The 23,225-nt window shown below is 45.1% G+C and overlaps 1 protein-coding gene across 1 annotated transcript in view; it reads right to left on the bottom strand.

Annotated features, from left to right (window-relative positions):
- The window catches only part of LOC8033092 (prostatic acid phosphatase), a 28,911-nt gene extending 5,968 nt beyond the window's left edge, over positions 1-22,943 (bottom strand). The window contains exons 1-8 of the mRNA XM_029977748.4: positions 22,552-22,943; positions 22,126-22,221; positions 16,242-16,322; positions 15,187-15,339; positions 13,138-13,236; positions 2,458-2,547; positions 1,707-1,827; positions 1,511-1,614 (exon numbers count right to left, since the gene is read on the bottom strand). Of these exons, the coding sequence (XP_029833608.2) occupies positions 1,511-1,614; positions 1,707-1,827; positions 2,458-2,547; positions 13,138-13,236; positions 15,187-15,339; positions 16,242-16,322; positions 22,126-22,221; positions 22,552-22,665 (858 nt within the window). The 5' untranslated portion in view covers positions 22,666-22,943. The remainder of the gene's footprint in view (positions 1-1,510; positions 1,615-1,706; positions 1,828-2,457; positions 2,548-13,137; positions 13,237-15,186; positions 15,340-16,241; positions 16,323-22,125; positions 22,222-22,551) is intronic.
- Between the last annotated feature and the right edge of the window lie 282 nt (positions 22,944-23,225).

Here is a 23,225-nt window from a genome sequence, read left to right as displayed (position 1 = left end):
TTGACGCATCTAGAAAAGAAGGATGTTTCACGCATACCTAGTTGTATACGGTGGACAAAGTACCGCAAAGTCTGCAAATAGCACAAGCTTTCCCATGTGTCTCCTTTCCCCCAAAGCACATAAAAGCCAATCACTGCCATTTTCAGAAGAAAAGAATAGAGAATGATAGTGTTTTGGCTCAAAAAAGTAATTTGTGCTGGAATTTTGTTGTTTTTGGTGCCTCACCAGTAGCCAGCCTCTTTCCGTAAACGGCAGCGACTGACCGTTCCTATGCCGTGTGGTTAAGGTATAGGCACAGGCTTTCTTTGCGAGAACCTTGTATATCTTACTATCTGTGAGACTTTACGGTACTTCTCGTAACATTTAATTGTCACACACACACAAAAAAACATTTTGCATTTGAAACATGTATGTTTTGATCAAGCAATGAATAGCCTAAATACACATATAGGTACTACCTTTATGCACCGCATAAAGGGAGAAAATTAGTAATGTTCTGCGAGGACCCAAACTTTTGCAACACAGAATGTGCTGTACGGCCAGCTTCTAGCAGCTTCCCGTAATGGAATTGCATCACACAGGGTACAAACCAGACATGAGCTCTCCATCCAAGTTCAGCTGGGACCAGTGTCCTCGCTTTTTGAACCCGAGTTCCAACTGAGTGCTGACACAGCACTCTTAGCTTGATTATGGAAAGAAATTGGTGGCGTGCATCAACTCGGCAAAAGCTAAAGCTGATGAGCTGTTGTACAACTTTAACATGAAGCGGCAGAGCTAACACCTTGCACCAGCTTTCTTTTCCGTTTTCTGTCACTCGTCTTCCCATTCTTTCTCTAGGGACAACCAATTAGCCACTTTCCACTCCCGCCTTTGCTTCCTGCGCCTAGCGTTTCAGCTCAAGCCTTTGAGGCAGGATGAGGGGATCAACAAAAACTTTTTTAGTTTTAGGAGGATCCCGATAAGAATAGGCAGAGATGTCTTGATAACGACTGTATGGTGTAACAACCAAGATACAATGGTCATAGCTCAATCACTCTTTCACTTATAATACTTCTCTTAACGAAAATAGTTCAAATGGTTGCCAAGGTACCAGCTCCACGGGCAATGCAGAATGCAAAAAATAGAGCTCCGAGAAACGGTCTTTAAAGTATAATACTATTTCACTTCCCGAGCTGGTGTAAGGTATCATTTATAGCACTTAAAATAGTCTTTGGCAAAAAGTAATTGCAGGTGGAAAAAAAAAAAGCCCTGTAAGAAAAATATTCAACTCCTTAAAAACATTTTTTTTTACATTACCATACATAAGGCCTGGAAGACAAATACTATAGTTTTGGCCACTTCTCATCCGACGAGTACTTGGAAAGGGTTAAGAAAATTAATTGTAAAGAAACTGCTCTAGTTGATGACCTAGTAGAGCCTCAGAATCAATAACAAACCTCAAAGACACCTTGTAACAGAACCAAAAAAGCCTAACCCTTGCAAAAACATGTACACATTGAAGATCGCTTACTGTGGAATACATGTAGAGCTTCTTGAGTTTTTCACCACTGTCATTTGAGGAATTAACCACCGCAGCTTGCTTCATGTAGTTGGTTATGTTGGCAAGTATGAGACCTGTAGATGTAAATGTGCAAATTAGAATATGCATGCTCGTTTCAACACCACGATAAAGCAGCATGTGCACTACCAAGAGGAGATAAGCTCACCTGCACGCAGCCGCTTTAGAAGTGGAGTCGCTGAGTAGAAAACAAAGCTCTTGTCACTCTGCTCCTTCAAGCGCGACCAGTAGCTTTCAGTCCAATTTGGTACACTGTAGTTGTGGATTTTCTGCAACGGCCATTTACAAGGTTTCACAATAAAGCTTCCTATCTCAGCCTCTGCAGAAATCAGCGAAAGTTGATGATTGGGTTGTTTCATTTTCTACCTTAACGACTGCTACAACGTCACACAGCCCCTTAAGATATTCAGGTTGCTTGCCTTGCTTCCCTTTTGCGACGTCATAACCTTGACCTCGAAAGTCTCACAAGTTCCACACGTGACATAGAAATTAGGCTAGGTTGTTACAGGCTTCCTTTGTTTCTTACTTCTTTACTGAGGCACATTACTTCCTCCTCCCGTCCCACCTGTTTGGGGACTGCTTCATGAAGATGTGCAGTCGTCTCTGAATTTGTTTGCTATTTCCTTATCAATGTTATCAGTGCCCCCTTTTGCTACCCTTCCTCATATTGACCCTGCAGCTATACTGCAGCAATTATGACGCTGCAATGTAAATGCCACCCACCAAGGCACCAAGGTGTGTTTTCGAAAATGCTTGCAACATGGTTGCACCAGAAATATTCCCGGCTTTACAAAACAAGCCACACAGAGCAAACAAGAGGAACATGTCACACACACGAATTGAGCCTAACTACGCACTAAGCAAAGCATGGCATTTGGCATTTCGAGACAGGCACATACTTCAATTAAGAGAGCATCGTAGATCTGGGCCGCTTTGTCCCAACCGTCAACGATTTCTCCAGTCAGCTCCGACAGGTTCACGTACAGCGACTAGAAAGAAAATCACAAGCTTCATCGGCATTGTTAAAGACTGTATTTAAGGGGGGACACGACCTAGAGAAAAGAATTTTTGCAAAAAATCCTGATATTGAAAAATGCTATACAGTTGAACCTCGATTTAACGAAGTCACTGGGACCCGCTAATTATTTTGTTAAATCGGGAACTTCGTAAAGTCGAGGGAGACATTTTTCGGGCATAGGCTGCACGGGGAATCCGGATTTGTTCGTTAAATTGAGAAATTCGTAAATTTGGGTTTTGTTAAATCGAGGTTCAACTCTATTTACACCCACCAACATCTAGAGCAGGGATTCTCAAACTTTTCGGCCTCACGGAACCCCAGGGAGCCTCTAAAATTGACGCGGAACACCCGCCCCCCCCCTCCCCTCCATATTTGACGACCGAGAGACAACAGATGCACAATTGTAGGCAATTTTGCTTGTGGAGGGGGGGGGGGGGGGTTGCAATTTGGGTGTTTGTGGAACCCATGATACCAGCTCGTGGAACCTCAGTGTTCCCCAGAACCCAGTTTGAGAACCCCTGATCTAGAGAGTATTCCCAGGAAGTTTCATTTGTTTACACACTATGGATAGTTTTTTATAAATTTTTTTTCAGTCCACCGATGCTAAAGAAAAGGTAGAGGTTCGAGCACTTTGAACACGTTTTTCTCCGTTCCGCTTTTTGGTATAAGTTTCCCTTTAGGAAAACTATCATTTGATAACGGGACAAAAGGAGAGGCTCACTCATTGTTTTCGTTAAGTGGAATTTAATGGGCATCAGCTGTGGCAACACTTTTTTCATTTGTGGATGTCTTTTATAAAAGACGTTAAGATTTTGGCGACAACATAAAAGGCAAGAAATTTATTTGACTTTTCAGTGCAATGTTAGCATAAAATAAAATACTTTTTGGAAATTTTGTTTTCACAGCTGCACTCTTTGGGCATTCTGCTGCATATCTAGTGAATAAAAATGTTGGGTATTACATTAATATTGTAACGATAGTTTTTCTAAACAATGTCAGAGTGTTCCTGATAAAAAAACACTATAATTTATTTTACAATCTATGTACACAGATGTAATTTTCATTTATATTAAGACAAAGGTTCAAAAGTTGACCATTTTGGGTAGTGTACTTCCTTAGGGAGAACAATTCTATCTTCACATCTCACTTGGTGGACTTCACTACATCACACGTGCTACATACAACAGCAGCATTACCATCGTGGTCGCAGGCACTTCACATGCTAGCCTGCACGAATGTGCACCCCCTGAAAATATGGGCTGAAGCACCCGATCGGGACGTTTGCAGCGCCTATCAATCTGTCAAGCTTCATTAGCTCTCAAATTGTCAAAGAGTTCAGAGACTGAGACCTAAGCTCCGCATTCTAAGTCAAGTCTGAACCAAATCTTCAAAAGCTGGCAGGAAAGCCGAAGAAGCATGGAGAACTTCTTCAGCTCATGTTGTCCGTGGCAGTACAGTAGTAGTGCTCACAACTGGGAAAGACATGCGCTCTGAAGCAAAAAGAACAAAAAAGAAATTGCGATATCTTTAAATTGACTCGAAGTATTGATTAACTGCATATGAATGTTTGAAATTTCTCTGGAGCACAGCTTCTGCCAGATGGGCGAATCTCAGCCTCAACAAATCCCAGTATGGGGGCCCCCATACGCATCTATACAATTTATAGTAGTAGTACCATGTCACTCAAAAACAGGTCAGCCTTTCCACGAATAAAACTTGCAATTGTACCTTTTTTGCGGAGATTATGGATAACCAACAAACTTTATTTTACGGAAGGAGGCGATCAATCATTAATCCGATACTACCAGTAACTTATTTTGAGAAGCAGTCAAATCACGAATTTAGACCTCTCTGCCACTATTAAAGGGCAACTCCGCTTCATTTTTGGTTCTGAGAAAACAATGCAGTCCTCTTCAGTATCGCCTAGGAAGACCCCACATCAAATATTACGACGCAGTTCCTGTCTAAATGTTTCTTAAACGGTCCGGCAAACTTTGCAACTCGCCAAGTTGCCGAAATCGGCTGACTCGAGCGGGCGAATTCAGGCGCAACCAACAGCGCAGTCAAGGCTACGGCATGAGCGGAGCCAACATTGAGCTAAACGTCATCATCATGGCCCCCTTTTGCTTGTTTTTATTTCTCCAATCCAGCGTAGCGCATGACGTCAGCAACGTTGCCTCTCGGCGCTCAGCGGTGTCCACGTGATTGGCGTATGCACCTGCACAGCGCACTTCTTGGGAGCAGACCAACCGCCCACCGTGGTCCCGCCGTTACCGCCGTCTTCCGCGTCACAACCACCGCCGTCGTCTCACCGTTTGTGATTACTGCCTCTCGGAGTTTCGTCCACACTATGGACACCACGTGCGCAGAGTCCCAGACCTATGCCGCAGTTGTGCAGACGTCATTGAATGCCGTAGACACCAAAACGTGGTGAAGAGTGCGGTGCAGACGACACTCGCGCCTGCCGTACGCCCGCCCCCATCCCGCCCGTCATTGGGCCGAGGATCACGTGACATCTCGTACCATGTGATGGCCATGTAGTTGGCGGCCCGAGGCCAATGTTGCCGGACGGAGCCGAAGTTTCGGTTTCGATTTCCACTCGTGTTTAAAATTAGATTTAAAAATATATATCCCATTTTTCGCGAAGTAAACCACGTAGTGCCTTTTACTAGGGCTTTTTAATTCGAAATCACTCATTATCCCGAAATCTTCGGAATTGAGCGGAGTTGCCCTTTAAGAACTTGCCACAACTCCCGAGTTAATCCTTTCAGAGGATACCATTATGGCCATTGCTTGCCAGCAGGCTGCTAGCCTCGCTAATCCAAGGAAATGGCTCGAGGAAGTTGAGGCACCTGTGTTTACCTTGCTCTTCAAAATAGAGTTTAGTGCAGTTATGAGGCCATCAATGCCAAGCTCTAAACAAAACAAGTGGCACCTTGCGGCTCTCCAGCCACAGTCCCAATACATCACACAAAAGACAGCCTGAAGACACTGTCTGTATCTTTCTTGTGTGACGGTTCTGTTATGCTGGACATACAAAAACTCCCCGCGGGCTTGTTCGAAGCATACTTGCGTACGGAGCGAACCTGCTTTTGGCGTGTGGGTGGAGAATAAAATTCAGTGAGATTTATATCGCGATTTAAATCGGACCAGTTTGATTTAAATCAAACCTTTCCCATAAAAATGCTTTCGCAAATATTTTTTTATTTATTGTTTGTCTATCGTTTGTTGCTTTCTGTGAGCATTTGTTTTGTTTTCAAATAAAAAAAAATCACCGAGCAAGAAAGGTTTATATAAAACTAACCGCCAGTTAAAAGGAGCGCTCTCTCGAGGATATCGGCAAGTTGAGCTCGACTTCTACCGCACACTTCGTTCGTCAGCTGCATGATGTCCTATTGCGAAACAAATCGGAACCAGAAGAAACGAAAACTAGGAAAGTAATTGCCTACTGCGATAGAGTCGGAGCTCAAAAGAAAAATAAATCATATTTTTTGTAACTAACTAAAAAAATACTGAGCTGCTTTTGTTCTAGTAGAGGACTACCCCAATAAAACATTGTTAATTAAGCTGTACTTTCATTTGCGGTAACTATTCCTTTCCGCACTGTTATCGGTGATTGAACGCATGGATATGTTAATCTGCCATGTTGAAAAATAGTTCTATAGTGGAAAAACATTGCTATATTATAGCTACGCTGATTTAAATCAAATTAATCTCATATAAATCAAATAAATCTGACTTAAATTTAAGAAAAATTTGATTTACACGATTTTTAAACACAAGATACTATGTTTCTTTTCTACTTTGGTGTTTGCAGGTAATTCTGTCATCAAGTTAGCAAAAATCACAGTGTCATCTTTACAATGTATGAACAGTGTGATTGTGACTACAGAGCGAGCCACAAGGTCGCATTATCACCATCTCCCTTCTGTTCACACAGTTAATTTTGAAGCAGAATGCTTTTACGGACCGGTTTGTAAGTCCAGCATCACAAAAGGCAGTTACAAAAACAAAATAGCACAGTCGAATGCCTTAACAAAAAAATGACCGCATCTCCACGTGGTGAATGATGTTGATTGAGGCAAAGCTCTGGTGGTGCTGATGATATTGATTTTGTTCATAGGTAGTGCTAATGGTGCCGATTTTTTTTTATTGCTCATAGGTAGTGCTGAGTTCTGGGTTGCATTTCTACTTCATTATTACTGCTGCTTTATGGTCGGTGAAATACAGAGCCAGTGGTTCTTCTAGCGGATCAGCTTGGATCCGCTAGAAGCCGTGGGAACGCATCTCCACCGCTTAAGTCAATGGTCCATGTCAGAAAGAGAATGTGTGGTATGGAACATGGTTATATACGCATTTGAGCATTTGACCGCAGCGACCTCTCGTCTATAAACAGTGAGCCAATGCATGCAAAGTTTAACGCGATTATATACGCATTTGACCGCAGCACCCTCTCCTGTATAGACGAGCGGCTACATGCAACGTTTCATCCATGACAGAACCCCCCAGCTCTTGAGTTACTACCACCTCTCAGAGCCCCCTACTCGTCCCGCAGTCGTGGCCAAGTGGTTAAGGCGATGGGCTAGAAATCCATCAGGATCTCCCCGCACAGGTTCGAATCCTGTCGACTGCGCAAACATTTTTTCTTTTTTTAAGAAGACAGATGGGATGGCAATCGATGTGAGCACGGACGCCGGACAAGGCTAAACCGTAAGGAGCTTCGCCCCTAAAAAAAAAAAAAAGCTCTGTCCCTTACTAGGCACCAAACACTGAACCGTGTAAAACTCTCTAGCCCTGCATCAATAGAGCAACTTGGATGAGTGGCCTTACAGATTCTACGTACTAGTGTTGCCACAAAGCACTTGTCGACCTAAAGTCAGAAGTGGCTGTGTGACCATGTATAATTAATAAAGGTTATGTTATCACATAATCTATAGTCACGAGACATGGTACCACGTGTTATTTGATCTGGTGACGCGACACCACATGGCGACGTGATTATGTGACTCAGAGTCGCACCAATCATGTGACCATGCGACTCTAGTGACACAAACCACATGACCATGTGACCCACGGCCACCGGTGATGTAAGGGATCACGCCCCCAATGTAGGGGATCACGAGCCGCCGCGGCTGCACTTGCCAGCGCTGCAGGTGCTCATCATAGATCGGTCGCAGAGCTTTGAACTTCCTACTTCGCATGAAGCCAACCGACAGGGAATGTGTAGCGCATTTCTGTCAGAATCTCCCCGACGGACAAAACAGGTCCAAACGGATCGACTCAAAAGCTCGACGCACTCTGTGTCAATCGCATTTATGCAAAGGATCAATTTGCCAACTTTTTGCTTCAAAACAAAGAGTATGGTTACAAAACAAAACAGAATCCACAAAAGTTAAGTCCTATCTTTTTGGTGTTTCCTGAAATAAATCCCAAAAAATAACCCTTTGAGCCAATTTTGTTGAGATGAGGGGAAATCAAAAAACCCCAAATTACAGCTGCCCTCTAATAAGAACCCAAGCATTGCAATAAAAGAGAAATCTCTGTCTTACAGCCTTATTTTGTCTTGACCCAAAAGACAAATGCATTGTCTGTACTGTCCATAAGGCTGCTTGTTCCTTCGGGAGCTGAACCTACTGTCCTGTTTCCTTTTCGTATCGATCCCAGGATGTTTTCCAAGTACCGCTCAGGCCAGGTGCATATCCCCAGGAGATTGGTGGATCATATGACCGCGTCCTCTTTTCTTTGACACAAGCCCTCATAAATGCTGATTTTCGGTCCGACACCGAAAATAGACACCTTTAAGGGACACTCAATTGGATTCTGACACCGTCTAATTATTGTCACAACTCAATCTGTGAGATCCAAGCATCCTTAAAAACTTAAAATAACATTCAAGAGCGACCGATTTTCCTAGTAAAAGTTCAATCAAAGATCGTGCCACAGAACACCAGGGGTTGCCACCAGACAGGAAGGCAGCAGGGGAGGGCACGCGACAGCAAATCACGAGTGACAACTTCCCGGCGAACTGATTTTTCGTAGGCGCGAATATTCGAAAATTCAGTTTGCCAGGAAGCCATCACCCGTGATTAGCTGTCGCATGCTCTTTACTGCTGTCTTCCCGTCCAGTGGTGCTCCCTGGTGTTCTGCGCCACAATGCAGAAAGGGGGCATGGCACAATCTTTGATTAGATTTTTAATAGAAGAATCAGCCGCCCTTGAATGTATTGTATGCAATTTCGGGTTTCTTCGGATGCTTGGATACCATAGATTGAGTTATGACAATAAGTAGACAGTCTCAGAATCCACTTGAGTGCCCCTTTAAAGGGCAACTCCGTTTCATTTTTGATATTTAGAAAACTATGTAGCCCTCTTCAGTATCATATAGGAAGACCCCATGTCAAATATTACGATCTAACTCCGTCTATATATTTAAAGGGACCATGAAATGACTTTTTGACTTTTTCCACATAACTTTTACAATAAACCGTCAATGTTCACTGAATGCCGAACAGGCATCCGTTTTCGTCTCGGTTTATTAACTTCTACACAAAAAATTAATGAAATATCGACTTTTTTTTTACCGCAAAACAAGCCGTGACGTACGATGTTTCCGGAACCGGAAGTTCTCTCTGCAGTAGGAGATGGGAGCGTTAGCGAGTTGGGGTGCGCCGGTGGGTTTTACTGCGCCGATGTCACCGACGTATTTTCTGAATCGGCGCCTCTCATCGCCGCATCGCAGCTGAACGAAATTCAATGAGATACGTTGCGCTACAGCGACAGCATGGGACTAGTCCCATACGCCGGTATGCCTGTTGGGAAGTGCAGATGGGAACAATTTGCCGCGGCGTTTTTCGCGGTCTCGGAGATGCAGGAGCGAGCCGACGTTAAAAAAGATACGTTTGAACTGTCAGCAAGAGCCACGTAAATACCAGTTCACACTCGGAGCGGACGCGCGCGTTTGATGAAGTGCTGTATTCGCGCTGTTGGTAAGCGCTTCGGGACCGATCTTTTACAATTGCAACTCGATACTGACGCGACACTCGGCAAAGAAAGGTTGGACCGGTATTGCACGTATACCTCCCACGAACTGTTACAGCTCGACAGTGACGTGCAGTCTGTCAGAATAAAAATGGCATACAAATAACAAAGTGTACATACCGTGCTACGAAGGTAATCCATACAGCGTTTATTTCAGCTCTATATCACACAAAACAAGGAGAGGATCGACGAGGGTCCCTTTTCGACGAGTGTTCGTCAACACTGCCTCGGAAAACAAGAAGAAGAGATTGACCTCACCTCTTAACCTAAAATTGAGGTCAGCGATCAAACTATAATACGGAAGGGTCCACAAGGGTACGCCAGCCGGTCGTAGGCAGACGGTCTTGCGACGAAGCAACGCTGCGCCGAGTCGGAGTGCCTGCTAGGCCTATATTCCGAGAGTTTCGTCGGAGCGGGATTCGCGGCTGTTGTCGCTCTTCTCGGGTGTTCGTGGATCCAGCGTTCTTGTTCGTCGTGGTTTGTTTTAAGTACATTTCTTTCTTGCTGCTTGAAGTCGGCACGCGCGAGATGAACACGTAGAAAAATAAACGTTCAGTCAGTCAGAGTTTTGAGAGGAAGGAAACCAAAGGAAATAACCGTTCTGGACTTGGCCCTGCCTTACTGCGCACGCGCAGTAGTTGCTTCGTTTACCACACGATAGATGGCGCTTGGCTCTCAGCATTATCAAATTTGGCAATTTTCGCCATACATCTCTAATTATGCTACAAAATGTGGATCTGAATATTATTTAACAAAACTTTTAGGAAACATTCGCCGGCTATTTATTGTTTACGATCGCGGTGCTGGTGAGGTAGGCTCTTACCCAATAGGCGACGTGGATTCGGCTGACGTGCACCGATTCTGCGTATGCATCGTAGTGAAAAGGCAGAGCTTTCGAAGGAAAGAAGTCGCAAAAGAGTCCAGTTTTCTTTTAAAAGTTCTATAGCAAATAATTTTTTTTGGCTCCCTAGTTTTGTGTTTTTGTGTTCCTTTTCACACCTTTTACGACGTGCGGTGGATGAAATTCGATTTTAAAATCATTTCATGGTCCCTTTAATAAACAGGCCAGCAAACTTTTAAATCAGCCAAGTAGCCGAAATCTGCCAACTCCAGCGTGCGACGTGAGGCGCAATCTTCAGCGCAGTCGATGCGACGGAGTTGGAGCGGCCAACGTTGAGCCACTACGTCAGAGGCATGACTACGTCATTCTCACGTTTTGTTTGTTTTCACTTCTCAGAGCGAAATTGAACGATGCATCATGAGTTTCTCCTCTCAGTGTTGGCTGAACGGCGTCCACGTGATCACCGTAATGCGGATGCGCTAGTTTGCGCTGCCTGCGCGCTTATCGGTCCGTTTCTCCGCTCCCCTCTCCTCTTTCGTTGTCTCCCCCTCTCCCCTGGGCCACCACCGTCCACGCCTTGCGAAGCGACCTGCCCGCGTCGCGTGTCCTGTCACTTGCCCCCCTCCCCCCCCCCCCCAACGTCACAAGACCACGTGGTTCGACGTGACGTGGCCTTGGCTCTGACGGCACGAGACCAATGTTGCCTGACGCAACCGAAGTTTCGGTTTCAGCTGATGTTTAAATTAAGATTACACAAATAATATTCCACATTTCGCGAATCCGAGGACGTAGAGCTGTTTAATAGTGCTTTGTGAAATGGAATCACATCTAAGCCTAAATTTTTCGGAATTGAGCGGAGTTGCCCTTTAAACACCAAATCTGCGAGAAAAAAATAAAAATAAAATCCCTGAAAAAAAGCTTTCCAATTTGAAGAAAATAAAACCCCGACAATGCAGAGCCCAAAAACTTAGAACCCTACTTACAAGTGGTGTTCTGCGTATTGAAGGTTTATTTTTCTTCACATTAAAAAGATGTTTTTACCATTTTTTTTTTTTTTTAGATTTGGGGTTTTAGGCGTCGACTTTCGGTGTCGCACAAAAACAAAATCAGAGTTCTGTTCTTCGGGGCATATCTACGTTGGAGAGGACAGAACACGAGAGTGGCATTCACCAACCCCCAGGGAACATGCATATGAAAAATGAAAAATTATAAAAAATTTAAATAAAAATTGACAAATTGGGAAACATCCTGGTACCTATACGAAAAGGAAACAAGATAAGAAAAGGAAACGAGATAAGAAAAGGAAACGAGATAAGAAAAGGAAACGAGATAAGAAAAGGAAACGAGATAAGAAAAGGAAACGAGATAAGAAAAGGAAACGAGATAAGAAAAGAGACGAGATAAGGAAAAGAGACGAGATAAGGAAAAGAGACGAGATAAGGAAAAGAGACGAGATAAGGAAAAGAGACGAGATAAGGAAAAGAAACGAGATAAGGAAAGGAAACGAGATAAGCAAAGGAAACGAGATAAGGAAACGAGATAAGGAAAAGACCTAAGAAAGCAGCAGTCTCGTCAACAGGTCTGGGGGGGCTCCGATCTCAGTTAACACGAAATGAAGCTCTAGTGAAAGGCTTCTTCCAGTGAAGCTTAGTTTTGCCTCTTTAAAGATAGGCTTTAATTGGGGGTGCCTCGGGTTTTAGAGCGCAGCTCTTAGGGGCCCGTTCCCGGCTTGAGCGGCGTCGGCGTCGCCGTTGGCGTCGTTGTCGGCGTAACCAAGGTCATCCCAAGGTCACGTGGCCCCCAAGGTCACCCCAAGGTCACGTGACCCCTCCCCCAGGGTCACGTGACCCCCCTGAAGTCACGTGACCCCCCCCCAAAGTCACGTGACACCCCCAGGTCACGCGACCACCCCCAGAGTCACGTGACCCCCGCCGAGGTCACGTGACCTCCCCGATGACGTCATCGGCATCCGCATCGTCATCAGTGACGTCACTGATGACGTCATCAGTGATGATGACGATGCGGATGCCGGTGAGGTCATCAGTGACGTCACTGATGACGTCATCAGTGATGATGACGATGACGATGCGGATGCCGGTGAGGTCATCAGTAACGTCACTGATGACGTCATCAGTATGATGACGATGCGGATGCCGGTGACGTCATCAGTGACGATGACGTCATCGGGGAGGTCACGTGACCCTGGGGGTGGTCACGTGACCTGGGGGTGTCACGTGACTTCGGGGGGCATCCGCATGGTCATCGTCATCATCACAGATGACGTCATCAGTGACGTCACTGATGACGTCACCGACATCCGCATCGTCATCATCGCTGATGACGTCATCGGAGTCCGCATCGTCATCGTCACTGATGACGTCACCAGTGACGTCACTGATGACATCATCGGCATCGTCACGTGATCCCCCAAGGTCACGTGACCCCCCCCCAGGTCACTTCACCCCCCCAGTACCCTTCCCTCCTCCTCCTTAAGAGCTGTGCTCTAATTCGGTGTTACAGGGAGTTGTAAACGGCTTTCACTTTTTTCTCCTCAGACTTTGATAAAACCGTCTTGGGGGTTCTATTTCAGGGTATATCGGTATATAAACCCTACTTATAAGCCATTTATCGTAAACCAAAATGAACAAGATCTGTTTGACGATGGCGCGCGTTACGTCCTCACATGGTGGTTCCTCAAGAATTCCTGTGCCCTTGGTGAATTCTTGAAGCGCTCGTACTCAGCCGATGCTTCGGGACAGATGCAATCTCCGGGCACGAGCATCTGCAAGGTCAAAATTGCAAAGTTCCAAGGACGCTCTTGTCGAAATTAAAGTTCCATCAAATAAAGATGAAGGGCCATCGACTGTACAAATAATGTGTACAGTTGACTGCCTGCGATTTGAAAAAACATACCTAAAATATTTTGACACTCAGGTAAAACATTAGTTACGTTTCACAAAACTTTGTGCATGGGCTTAAAGGTATGCCCATGCTGTGACGAATAAGAGGCACTTATGTTATACAGCGAAACCCGTTTAGAACAAACCCACGAACAGCAAATTATTGTCGATATCGAACTCATGAAAAATTTAAATAAAAATGCAAGTGAAAAATCTTTCGGCCTTTCCATTCTGGTGAAGAAGGAACACCAGCGAAGCTGTACTATGATGGAACGACCTCAAGCATGACTCCTTGGACGACCCCGATGACGACGTCTAGGACGACCTCGAGGACGACGTCTAAAATGACCTCGAGGACGACTTCTAGGTTGACCTCGAGGACGACCTCAGGGACGACGTCTAGGAAGACCTCAAGGACGACCTCAAGGACTACTAGCACGACCTCGAGGACATCTACGACGACCTCAAGGACGACTTCTAGGATGACCTCAAAGATGACTTCTACGACGACCTCAAGGACAACCTCAAGGACGACGTCTAGGAGGACTTCCAGGATGACCTCGAGAACGACAACTAGGACGACACCTAGAGAAATTCAGCCTTTCCACTCTGGTGAAAACCAGAGTGGAAAGGCTGGAAGGTTGCCGTCATCTATGAGCGATGCCGGTAAGCTGGTTGTCTGGTTGCCGCCATCACTCATAGATGGCGGTAGCTGTCCAGAGTTTTGCATCGACATTTCTTTGCGGGGGACACAATCCTCGGGAAACTGGCCCTTAACAGGTCTGCAATAAAAGTGCTTTTTCTTTTTATAACAAACAACACATTGGCTATATCAAACTTTTTCTCCCCCCGGAAAGTTTCCAAAAACGCGCAAACAATCGTCTTCTGGCCTGTCCCTTCTCCACAAAAAAAAATAGGAAAGAAAGAAAATTCCAAAAAGGTCAAGCCACAAACAAAATTGACAAAGAGAAGCGATTCAGAAGGGGTTGCCCACGAAGAGAAGTGATTCAGAAGGGGACATAAGCTCAAAAAAAAAAAAAAAACTTTGCACGCATAAAAAAAAAAAATACTTTCCAGCGTTTTGTTACAAGGTAGAAGCGAAGAGAAGAGAAAGAAAGAGAAGCTCTTGCCTTACAACGAACACATCGTGGAAGTTCGTTGTAAATGGTTTTTGCAATATCGAACTACTCGCTATATCAAACTGATCGTAGAGTTTCCTGCTGTTCGTTAAAAACAGGTTTGACTGTAGTTGCAAAAAAACTTCCTGAGAAGGATTAGTTAAAAATGGGCTGACATTCCGTGGCACATCATTCCACCGAAGAATGGCATAACATGGTTACTTTAATCTGCTTACCGTATCTCATTCATATTCCTAACCAAACATTCCCTGTCAAAAAATTCATTTTTAAACACTCCATTTCCAAGGCCGGTCTTTAGGCTCACCATCATCTTAGACCATGGGAAAAGGTTGAGCATTCAATTAGAAAGCTTTGTCCGCTTGACTGAATGTAGCTCTCCACATTTGCTAAAACCATTCAATGCATAAAACTGCATATCCATTGCCCCATTTTAACACACTCTGAACGGCGGTGTCATCAGAAGTTGCTACGCAGAAAATTGAGTGTTCCAATATTTATTCATACATTTTAACTACTACGCTCGGCATCAACTATTTCGTGCTAGTGTAGCTTCCGTGGTGCCGCAGCCCCGCACTGCTGCGAGAGCATGTGAAAGCTATGCTAGCCTTGACCACTTAGAACAAAATGGTCGACGCCGAGTAGGAACACCCTAGAAACATGCAAAGAGTCTAGGCTGTGCCAAAGACCGCTCACCCCGTCGTTGTAAACGGGCCTCGTTTGGATTGGGACAGGCTGCCAGAGGAAGTCCTTGTCCCAGACCCAATCCAGAGGAGGTACATACAGGCCCGCCAGGTGGCACGAGGCGCTCATCAGGCAGCGGTCCTTGGCCGAACTCCACACCATCAGCTGCGACACCGCAGGAAAAAGGAGTGTTGACGGCGTTGTACCCCTTCTGCCGGACAATCCAACTCATTAGCCTTGCAACAGCAGCCAATGTTTCTGGCGTGCTCTTCGCTCCATGTACTCCATTCACCCCTAAGCTGAAAGGGCGGCCAGAGCTACGAGCTCAATGGACCAATCGACCGCCTCCCTTTTATCCCCTCACCCCACACTTTGCACGTGTATATGGGCAGGAGCGTTATCACATGGTAAAAGATAAGATGTCTGACCGGTCCAATGAGCCCGTAGCTTCCATTGCCCCACCAGCTCGAAAGAAGTCCTAAAAAAATTACCACTATACTGGAACCATTGCTTGTCCTGTGTAGGTGGGGGTGATGGGCCTCGTTTAATATGCAAACATTTTAAATTCTATAGCATTTCATAAGTCTTTAAAAACTAAAACAAACAAAGCTTTTGACCAAACAGGCCTCATAGTTCCTAAAGGTGGATATATCCATTCTCACACTCATTATCGTGCAAGAGTATCAGTCATATCTTCTAGTGCCTGTGAACCGAAATGTTAAACAAGTCTCCCAATATTTGCCGTTCAAATGCTACACGAAAAAGAAGGGCGACAAATGAGAGCCTGAGGATTTCAAGACTTGATTTGCAAAAAAAAAATACAGTTAAATATCACTTTGCGGTACTGCCAACGAAAATGACTCGCGTTTACTTGAGCTTCGCGAGCGAGGCCCTTTTACTCATAAAGATCAGTTCCCTCTCGATTTCTGGAGATCTATTAAAGATCACGACAAGAGCATAGACAATCGTCAATGTTCGCACTTACAAAATCAACTACGGACGAACACTCTCGTTACAGTGTGAATCGTTTCAGCATACCAGCAAACTTACCAAGATTGTGCACTTACCTCGTGTGGATTTCCAGTAATGTAGTCTGCATACCGCTGGCGCAGGTAGGTCCCAAGTTTGTAATGCTGCATGCATCCTCGCTGTAGCAACAATGGGAACAAGAGACAATGAGGCTCAGGTTAGTTGCTGCGTCCAAACAGTCGTGAGGCCATAGAGCATTAATAAGGTAACATAAACATCTTCGAAATTAAGTCAAGCCACAACAAGAGAACAGGAAGACATCACCAGCATTGGCTTGCACCAAATACTTTATTTGGAGAGAAGAAGGAAACATAAGAAACAAAAGCGTTTTCTAGTGATGCCCACAAATTTTTGCGTATGTTGAAGATGGAACGTTTTGTTCCTGAATAGGGAAATTGATGTCAAACCGAACAAGCTGAAGCTGTAAACGGAAATTACATAAATCAACCATTTTAAAATGTTCTCACAATAAGCATACTAGAAAACTGCAATGCCTTCAGTGTGCAAATGAAAGGCAACATGGTCAGCATGCCATCAATTTCTATAATCGACAACAAACTGTCTTATTTTTGACGCGTGCAAAGAGTGCATGTGTGTTGGCACACTTTGCTGTGTTCCATTTTCCTTTGCTTTCTAAGCAATGTGTCACTTCCAAGTTGGGGCTCGTCCTGTACTTTTCCAGTTAAGATTGCCAGGCATGCTGAGCGCAGTATAATTTCCAGCGTGCAGATCATAATAAAATAGCCCGGCATTTTGTCATTATATAGCTACTGCATTAACGGTTGTTTAGATTAGTAATAAAATATACTACAAAGAGCAGATATAGGGTGTCCTGAATGGACCTTCCGCTGTAAAACGAGCCGGAAAAATCAGTGCCTCCACGTAGAAAGCTCAAACTTTCATATGCATTGAGCAGGTCAGTTTCATTGTGTGAAATTTCAAGTTGCATTTCTCTTCCCATAAAGCATTAGAGTAAGAAACTTGCCAACATCAAGGTTGGGCGCATTCGTAGACGACCAAGATGGCGACGCCATTTACTTGTGGCGCGCGCAGCGAGCAGACAACAGAGTGTATCGTCTGCTCACTGCACCTATTAGGAGATGGCGCCACAAGCAAATGACGTCGCTATCTCGGTCGCCTGTGAACACACCCAACCTTAACTTTGCAAGTATTCTTGATCTAATTTTTTACAGAAAAATAACTGTTCCTTGAAATTTCACACAGTAAAACTGACCTGTGCAGTGCACATTTGGTGAAAGTTAGAGTTTTCCATCTGCAAGCACCGATTTTTCCAGCTTGTTTTATACAGTGGAAGGTTCACTTTGAACTAGAGCACTGCACGGGTCAAAATTTCTAGGCCCAGCCCGACCCGCCTGGGCCTAGCCCGAACTGGAAAACTGGAACAGAGTTTTTTTTACACCATAATTATGCCGACTTAGAAGATGTATTCGAGAATATGAGCGAAATATGCACGTCATTTGCAACAGCCTTTTAGCTCATGGCACACCGAGAATCCTTGAGACAAAAGTGGGGAAGTTTTTATTTATGAAATTCTTGAACAGATATTGCACTTTTCATCGTTCCATTCAATTCGTTTCACAGAGAACTTTCCTTCCTACATGTTTTTGTGGAGAAACAATAAGTTGTCCACGGTCTCTTTCTTCAGGCAGGTCCGTCTTGCTCGCATGATGTAGCCCGCCGCACTAAGTTCCACTCGCTGCTAGCAGTTGCAGCAGGTATGCACAGGATGCGTTTGGATAAAAGGGACAGTTTCAACAATTCCTTCTCGTGCGCTCTCCAGAAGTCGAAGCTCAAACACTCCTGAGCACGAGTAGTCCTTCTTGCCGTGCAGATACCCCTCCGATTTGTCAGTGGCCACCTTGTCACCCTCCATGTGACACCAGTCTTGAAACAAACCCAGGCGCCTTCTTTTCGGAGTGGGATCTCGAACGTCATCGTTAGTCTAGTCTTCACCTTGCGCCATTGTTTCAGTGACACGGGCAAGTAGCTCTGCAACGTGTGCGTACACTTCCAAGGCGCTTGTCCTCGGGCAACACGCGGAGTTGGCGGAACTGAGACCAGAGAAATGTAGCGGACTTGTGGAGGAAGGAAATCTTCAGCTTCGTGTCCAGGAAATGGCGAGCACAAGCCTTGATCTTCTCGATTTCTACTGCCCCTACTACAGACACCAGAGCATGCTCAAGATGTTTCTTCAATGCGGAAGCATAAAGCACAGTCAGAGGAAGCATTGGACGTTTTTCCTCCTTGAGTGCATCGCAAGCATCTTTGAAAGGGTTGCAGAAACTCAATAAACTCATTGAGTGTTGTCTTTTTCACGCTTTCCCTCACTGCATTGTTCCTTGACTCCAGTAGAGCTTTTATCCCCTCAAACTGAGAGCAGACGGACCTTAGCATGGATACCTTTAAATTCTACCTTGTGGGGACTTCCTGACTGACAGTTTGCTTTAACTGGTTGGCTAAGTCCCTTTGCTTTAAAAAAGTTACAACGGCCTTGGTCGCCTGGATTGTTTCGATAACCGACGGAACCTCGTTGGAAACCAAGTCCTCTGCAAACGTGTTCTGCAGAACAGTGTTCAGCACGTGTGCACTGCAATCCATTTTCTCATAAGCCTGCAGTGCACACACAATATTTGCTCCTTGGTCGGTTACAAACCTTGCTTTCTTCAAAGCGGCATCACACACCCCCAGCTACACGAACATCCATACTAGTCTATTTCATTAATTTATTTATCTACCCTAAAAACCCTTTTGGGCATTACAGAGGGGGGGGGGGGGGGGGGGGGGTCATAAACACAGTAATAATCTATGAAAGTGAAAAAATGTTGTCCTTAGTTTTTCGTTAATGGGGAAGTCACATGTGAACACAACACAGCAGTGCATGCTCCAGTTAGAGTCAATATAATGTGTGGCAGCTGTCGTGTATGCGATCTTCTTGAAATCATCCGTCCACATGTCAGTTGTAATGGTGCACCAGCCTTCATTGAGCGCAAATTGGATATCGGGCATGATGCTTTCTTTTAAAGCCGCCACAACTTTGGCGACTCTTCGCGACATAGTTGTGGGATACGACAGATTATCTTGAGTGTTGACCTTTCCGTATCTATCACCGATCTGAATCAGCTCTTCTGCAACGGCCCTGAAGCCACTGCGGCTGCCGACATCGAATGGTCGCATGCCTTTCGCACAAAGACGTGCGCATGCGGTCGTCACTTTCTCCTTTACGTCTGTGGGCACGGGAGGTTTAAGGCATTGAGGTGATAAAAAAGGAGAAATAATTGCGCTGTTCGATGAAACCTTGCACTTGTGGCGACTGAGATGAGACGTCACGGTCGTTGAAGAATTGTAGACAAAGAAGGATTTATACGAACGACACTGAACAGGTTAGGGCACCGACGTTCTGGAGTCCACGACTGCGAGAAATTTTTCCCATACAGAGCTCTTAGAGCTGTCTCCTCAACAAGTTTGTAGAGTCTGCAGGTGATGCCCTGCATAAACTCGCCGATGACCGATGTTGGCGCACTACCTTCCATTGCTGCCACCAGGACAGAGAGTGGCAGTATAGAAAATAAATTATAATACAAGAAAAGTTTCGCTGGAAAGATGGACTCGTCAAGCGTCCATTTTTTATTGGACGGTTAGTAACATGGGCAGGACGTAGGTCGATTGTACTGGTCATTTCAAACCCGGAAAGATTCCAGAAGAAAAGAAGAGACAAACACAATCTCACTAGAGCATCTTCAAAAAGCGGGATAAACAAAAAGTTATTTAGGATACCTTAGCTTATCTTTGGTGGCATAGTAAGACCCCCGCAGAAAGTACAAAGTCGAGGTCACACTTTTTCTTCTTTATTTTAGTTTGAAAAGCAGAGGAAAAGGACAATCCTGTTGTACCCTGCAACCGGAATGCCCTCGTTTTCTTGCCTGCACTCTCCCACTATGCTGGTGGAGTCCATATGTTTTCTCTTATCTGCTTGAAGGCTTTCTAACTGCAAGACGCCTTTTTGCTATTATTTTTAACGGCACTGTAGTGACTTTGCACTTCGCTTTTTTTGTTTTCGATGAACCTAAAAGATCAATGAGCAATCTTTTGTAATCAACAATTTAGAATTTATGGCACACGACTACCCAGGCACAGCCCAGAAACTTTCTTGTTCAAGCTTGAGCACGGCCGGGGCCCGAGAAAATATGTGCTTTCCCTGATAATCCGTGTCAGCAATATAAAAAAGTCTGGCTTGTGCAAAGGTGCGACTCAAATGCCAACTTTTTTGCGGGAATGGCAGTTTTTATAGGGTGCGACTTGTACAACAATTCGACGTATGGACCGGAAAATATGGCATACATCTTTCCAAATAAACAGTTGTCGGTAATCGCTCTATACATATATGTCTCGTTCTTGTCCATTGTGTTCTCTGGCACTGTTAATATAGGGTGGCAACAATGGATCGTGGCGCTTTAAAAAAAACGAGCCGGAAATACCAGCGCCTCCATGTAGAAAGCTCAAACTTTCACTGAATGTATATTTAGGTGGTGCATTTTACTTCGCGAAATTTTAAAGCTGTCAAAAATGAGACCAACTAACTTGCCAGGGTCAACGGCAGACATGTTGCAGACGACCAAATTAGCCATGGTTGTAGCTTGTGAAGCCATCTCCCGATAGACACAGCAAGCGGACAACGCACTTTTTCGTCCTATCAGGAAATGGTGCCACAAGTTGCGTTGAGAGCAATCACTAGCGGCTCCAAGAGTCAAGGAGCCAGTGTTCGTAGCACTATACAGCAAAAGGCGAGTTCTGGTGGACGTAACTCCGAATTCTTGGAGTCAAGCTCCCGTGAGCAGAGTCCGAAGTTGGTGCACAGGGAGTAAAAAGAGCAAGGTATGACATATTTTTAGATTGTGGACTAAGTTCTGGTGCTGAAAGAGAAAAAACAAACAAAATGGTGGGAGAAGTTGTGTCGGCTGCGGCATGGGTCAGCGATTTGCTCGCTTTTGTAACTCAAAAGTGTTCAAGGTAAAACAAATAACACGTTTGGATTTTGTTACCAGCTCAGGCTCTCTTCAAAAAATGTCTTTGAGCACATTTTTTGTCTTTTTTGTTTTGGATATGCTAATAAACCAGGCAAACATTCGCTTGGTGCCGTGCTTAGATCGCCGTTGCACGAAATCTGTAATTATTGGCAATAGTCCTGTCCGTGCTAAACAGAGCAAGGCAGAATATGAACGTGACTTTGGTGCACTGTTTGACACTTATGCAGAACATGATCTCGATTAGTGTTTTGTTTGTGCAGCTAAATTGGAGTGAATGCGAGGTCTGCCACAGGGGAGTAAGCAGAAACTGCATAGAAGCAGCTGAAAAGCTGCGCCTTTTTGACACTCAGTAAACGCTTGGAGAACTCCGCATCCAGTTACTCTGCTTAGAGCCGAGGGAGCCGCTACTGAATGTGCCCTTTCTTTGCTAACTCGGTCGTCTGCAAATACGTCTATCGTTGACCTTGGCAAGTTTTTTCATCTCATTTTTCACAGGAAGGAGCTATGTCTTGAAATTTCAGGAAGTAAAATCCACCACCTAAATGCACATTCCGCAAAATTTTGAGTTCTCTATCTGCACGTTGACTTTTCTGGCTCGTGTTAGGGCCCAGGGATTCATTATAAACCCGATACATATCAGAACATTCCTATGATTTTTAGACAAGTAGCCAAACACTTAGCATTCAGTTCTGGACCGAAGAAAAGAAAAATGAAAAAAAGATTGCCGATTAAGTCCACTAAGCACTCTGCACAACATTACCCTCTCTTTCAAGCGCCCAAACGAGGAGGTGGAGTGGGAATTCAATTCATTGCAGGATTCACGAGCAGTCCATTCAAAGAGTGCTAAAACAAAGAATACAGCAACCACTGATCCCACCTTCGTCAGCTGACCGGGGCCTTCTTTCCACGTCGGTATTTGATGCGGGTCTTTCTTGAACGTCGCTATCGGCGTCCTGTCGCCGTGCCTGTACACCTGCAAATCACAGACGACGAATCAACCAGCACGTAAACGTGTCTCGAAGTCGGCGGTGTGGCAAAGAAAGCGGAAACGCGGACTTGACCGCGATTTAGCGTTTTCCGTGATCCAACTCCCGGGCACGTCAGCACGAGCGCAACAGCTGCTTTGACCAACACTCCGACTTCCTCGCCGGTCGGTTTCTCGGTACACGTCTCAACTTTGACGTCTTCGACACGACAGATTTATTGCCGTGACGAAAGAAGTCTGGACAGACACTTCGGAAGAAAAAAATTATATATAAAAGCACGAATGCCTCGCTGAGGTGCAGGGAGCTTGTTTACTCACGATTTGGAGCAGTACCAGCGAACTGTTGCCGGAACTTTGGGACGCCACTTGCGAAGTGTAGAGATCAAAGAACATTAATGTGCTGAAGAGCGTGAATGCGTGATAGCCCCTCATTGTCGAGCTCTTTTAGGGGCAATAATGTCGCGGACGCGATCTTTTCAGAGTCGAGTGGAGCGGTGAAGTTGATGCGAGCTTATCGTCGAAGTGAACACATGACAGCCTGGCTTGACTACTTATCGTTGCTCTCAGAGGGCGCGAACAGATATGATTGCTGCGCGGGAACGCGAGTTTAGCGATGCAAATTCTCTCGAGATTTTCGGCGGCTCATCGAAATTTCTTTTGCGCTGCTGGACATTGTACCATTGGACGCTGGAAAGGACAGTTTTTTCTCTTTCCCGAATTTAGAGGAGGAAAGAGAGCCTACATCTTAGAGAGTTTCCAACTGCTCGATCAAAGCCACGTGTTGTAATGCGAGCGCGTTGGTCATCTGCGAGCGTCCTTTCCGCCCGCTTTCTTCATTGCCAAGCAAGAAAGCAGTGCATACGCACTTGCGACTAATCTTCGCCAGAAGCAACGTTGCTAGAGGCGTCCGCCATTAAATTGCAAACGTTCCCCATGGTTTGAGATGGACTTTCTCTACAATCTAGGCTCACCAGTGGAGGAGGACGACTACT

Source organism: Ixodes scapularis, unplaced genomic scaffold (assembly GCF_016920785.2).
Source record: "Ixodes scapularis isolate PalLabHiFi unplaced genomic scaffold, ASM1692078v2 ptg001031l_1___fragment_1__unscaffolded, whole genome shotgun sequence".
NCBI classification, from domain to species: Eukaryota; Metazoa; Arthropoda; class Arachnida; order Ixodida; family Ixodidae; genus Ixodes; species Ixodes scapularis.
This window is presented reverse-complemented; position numbering and strand designations above follow the sequence as displayed.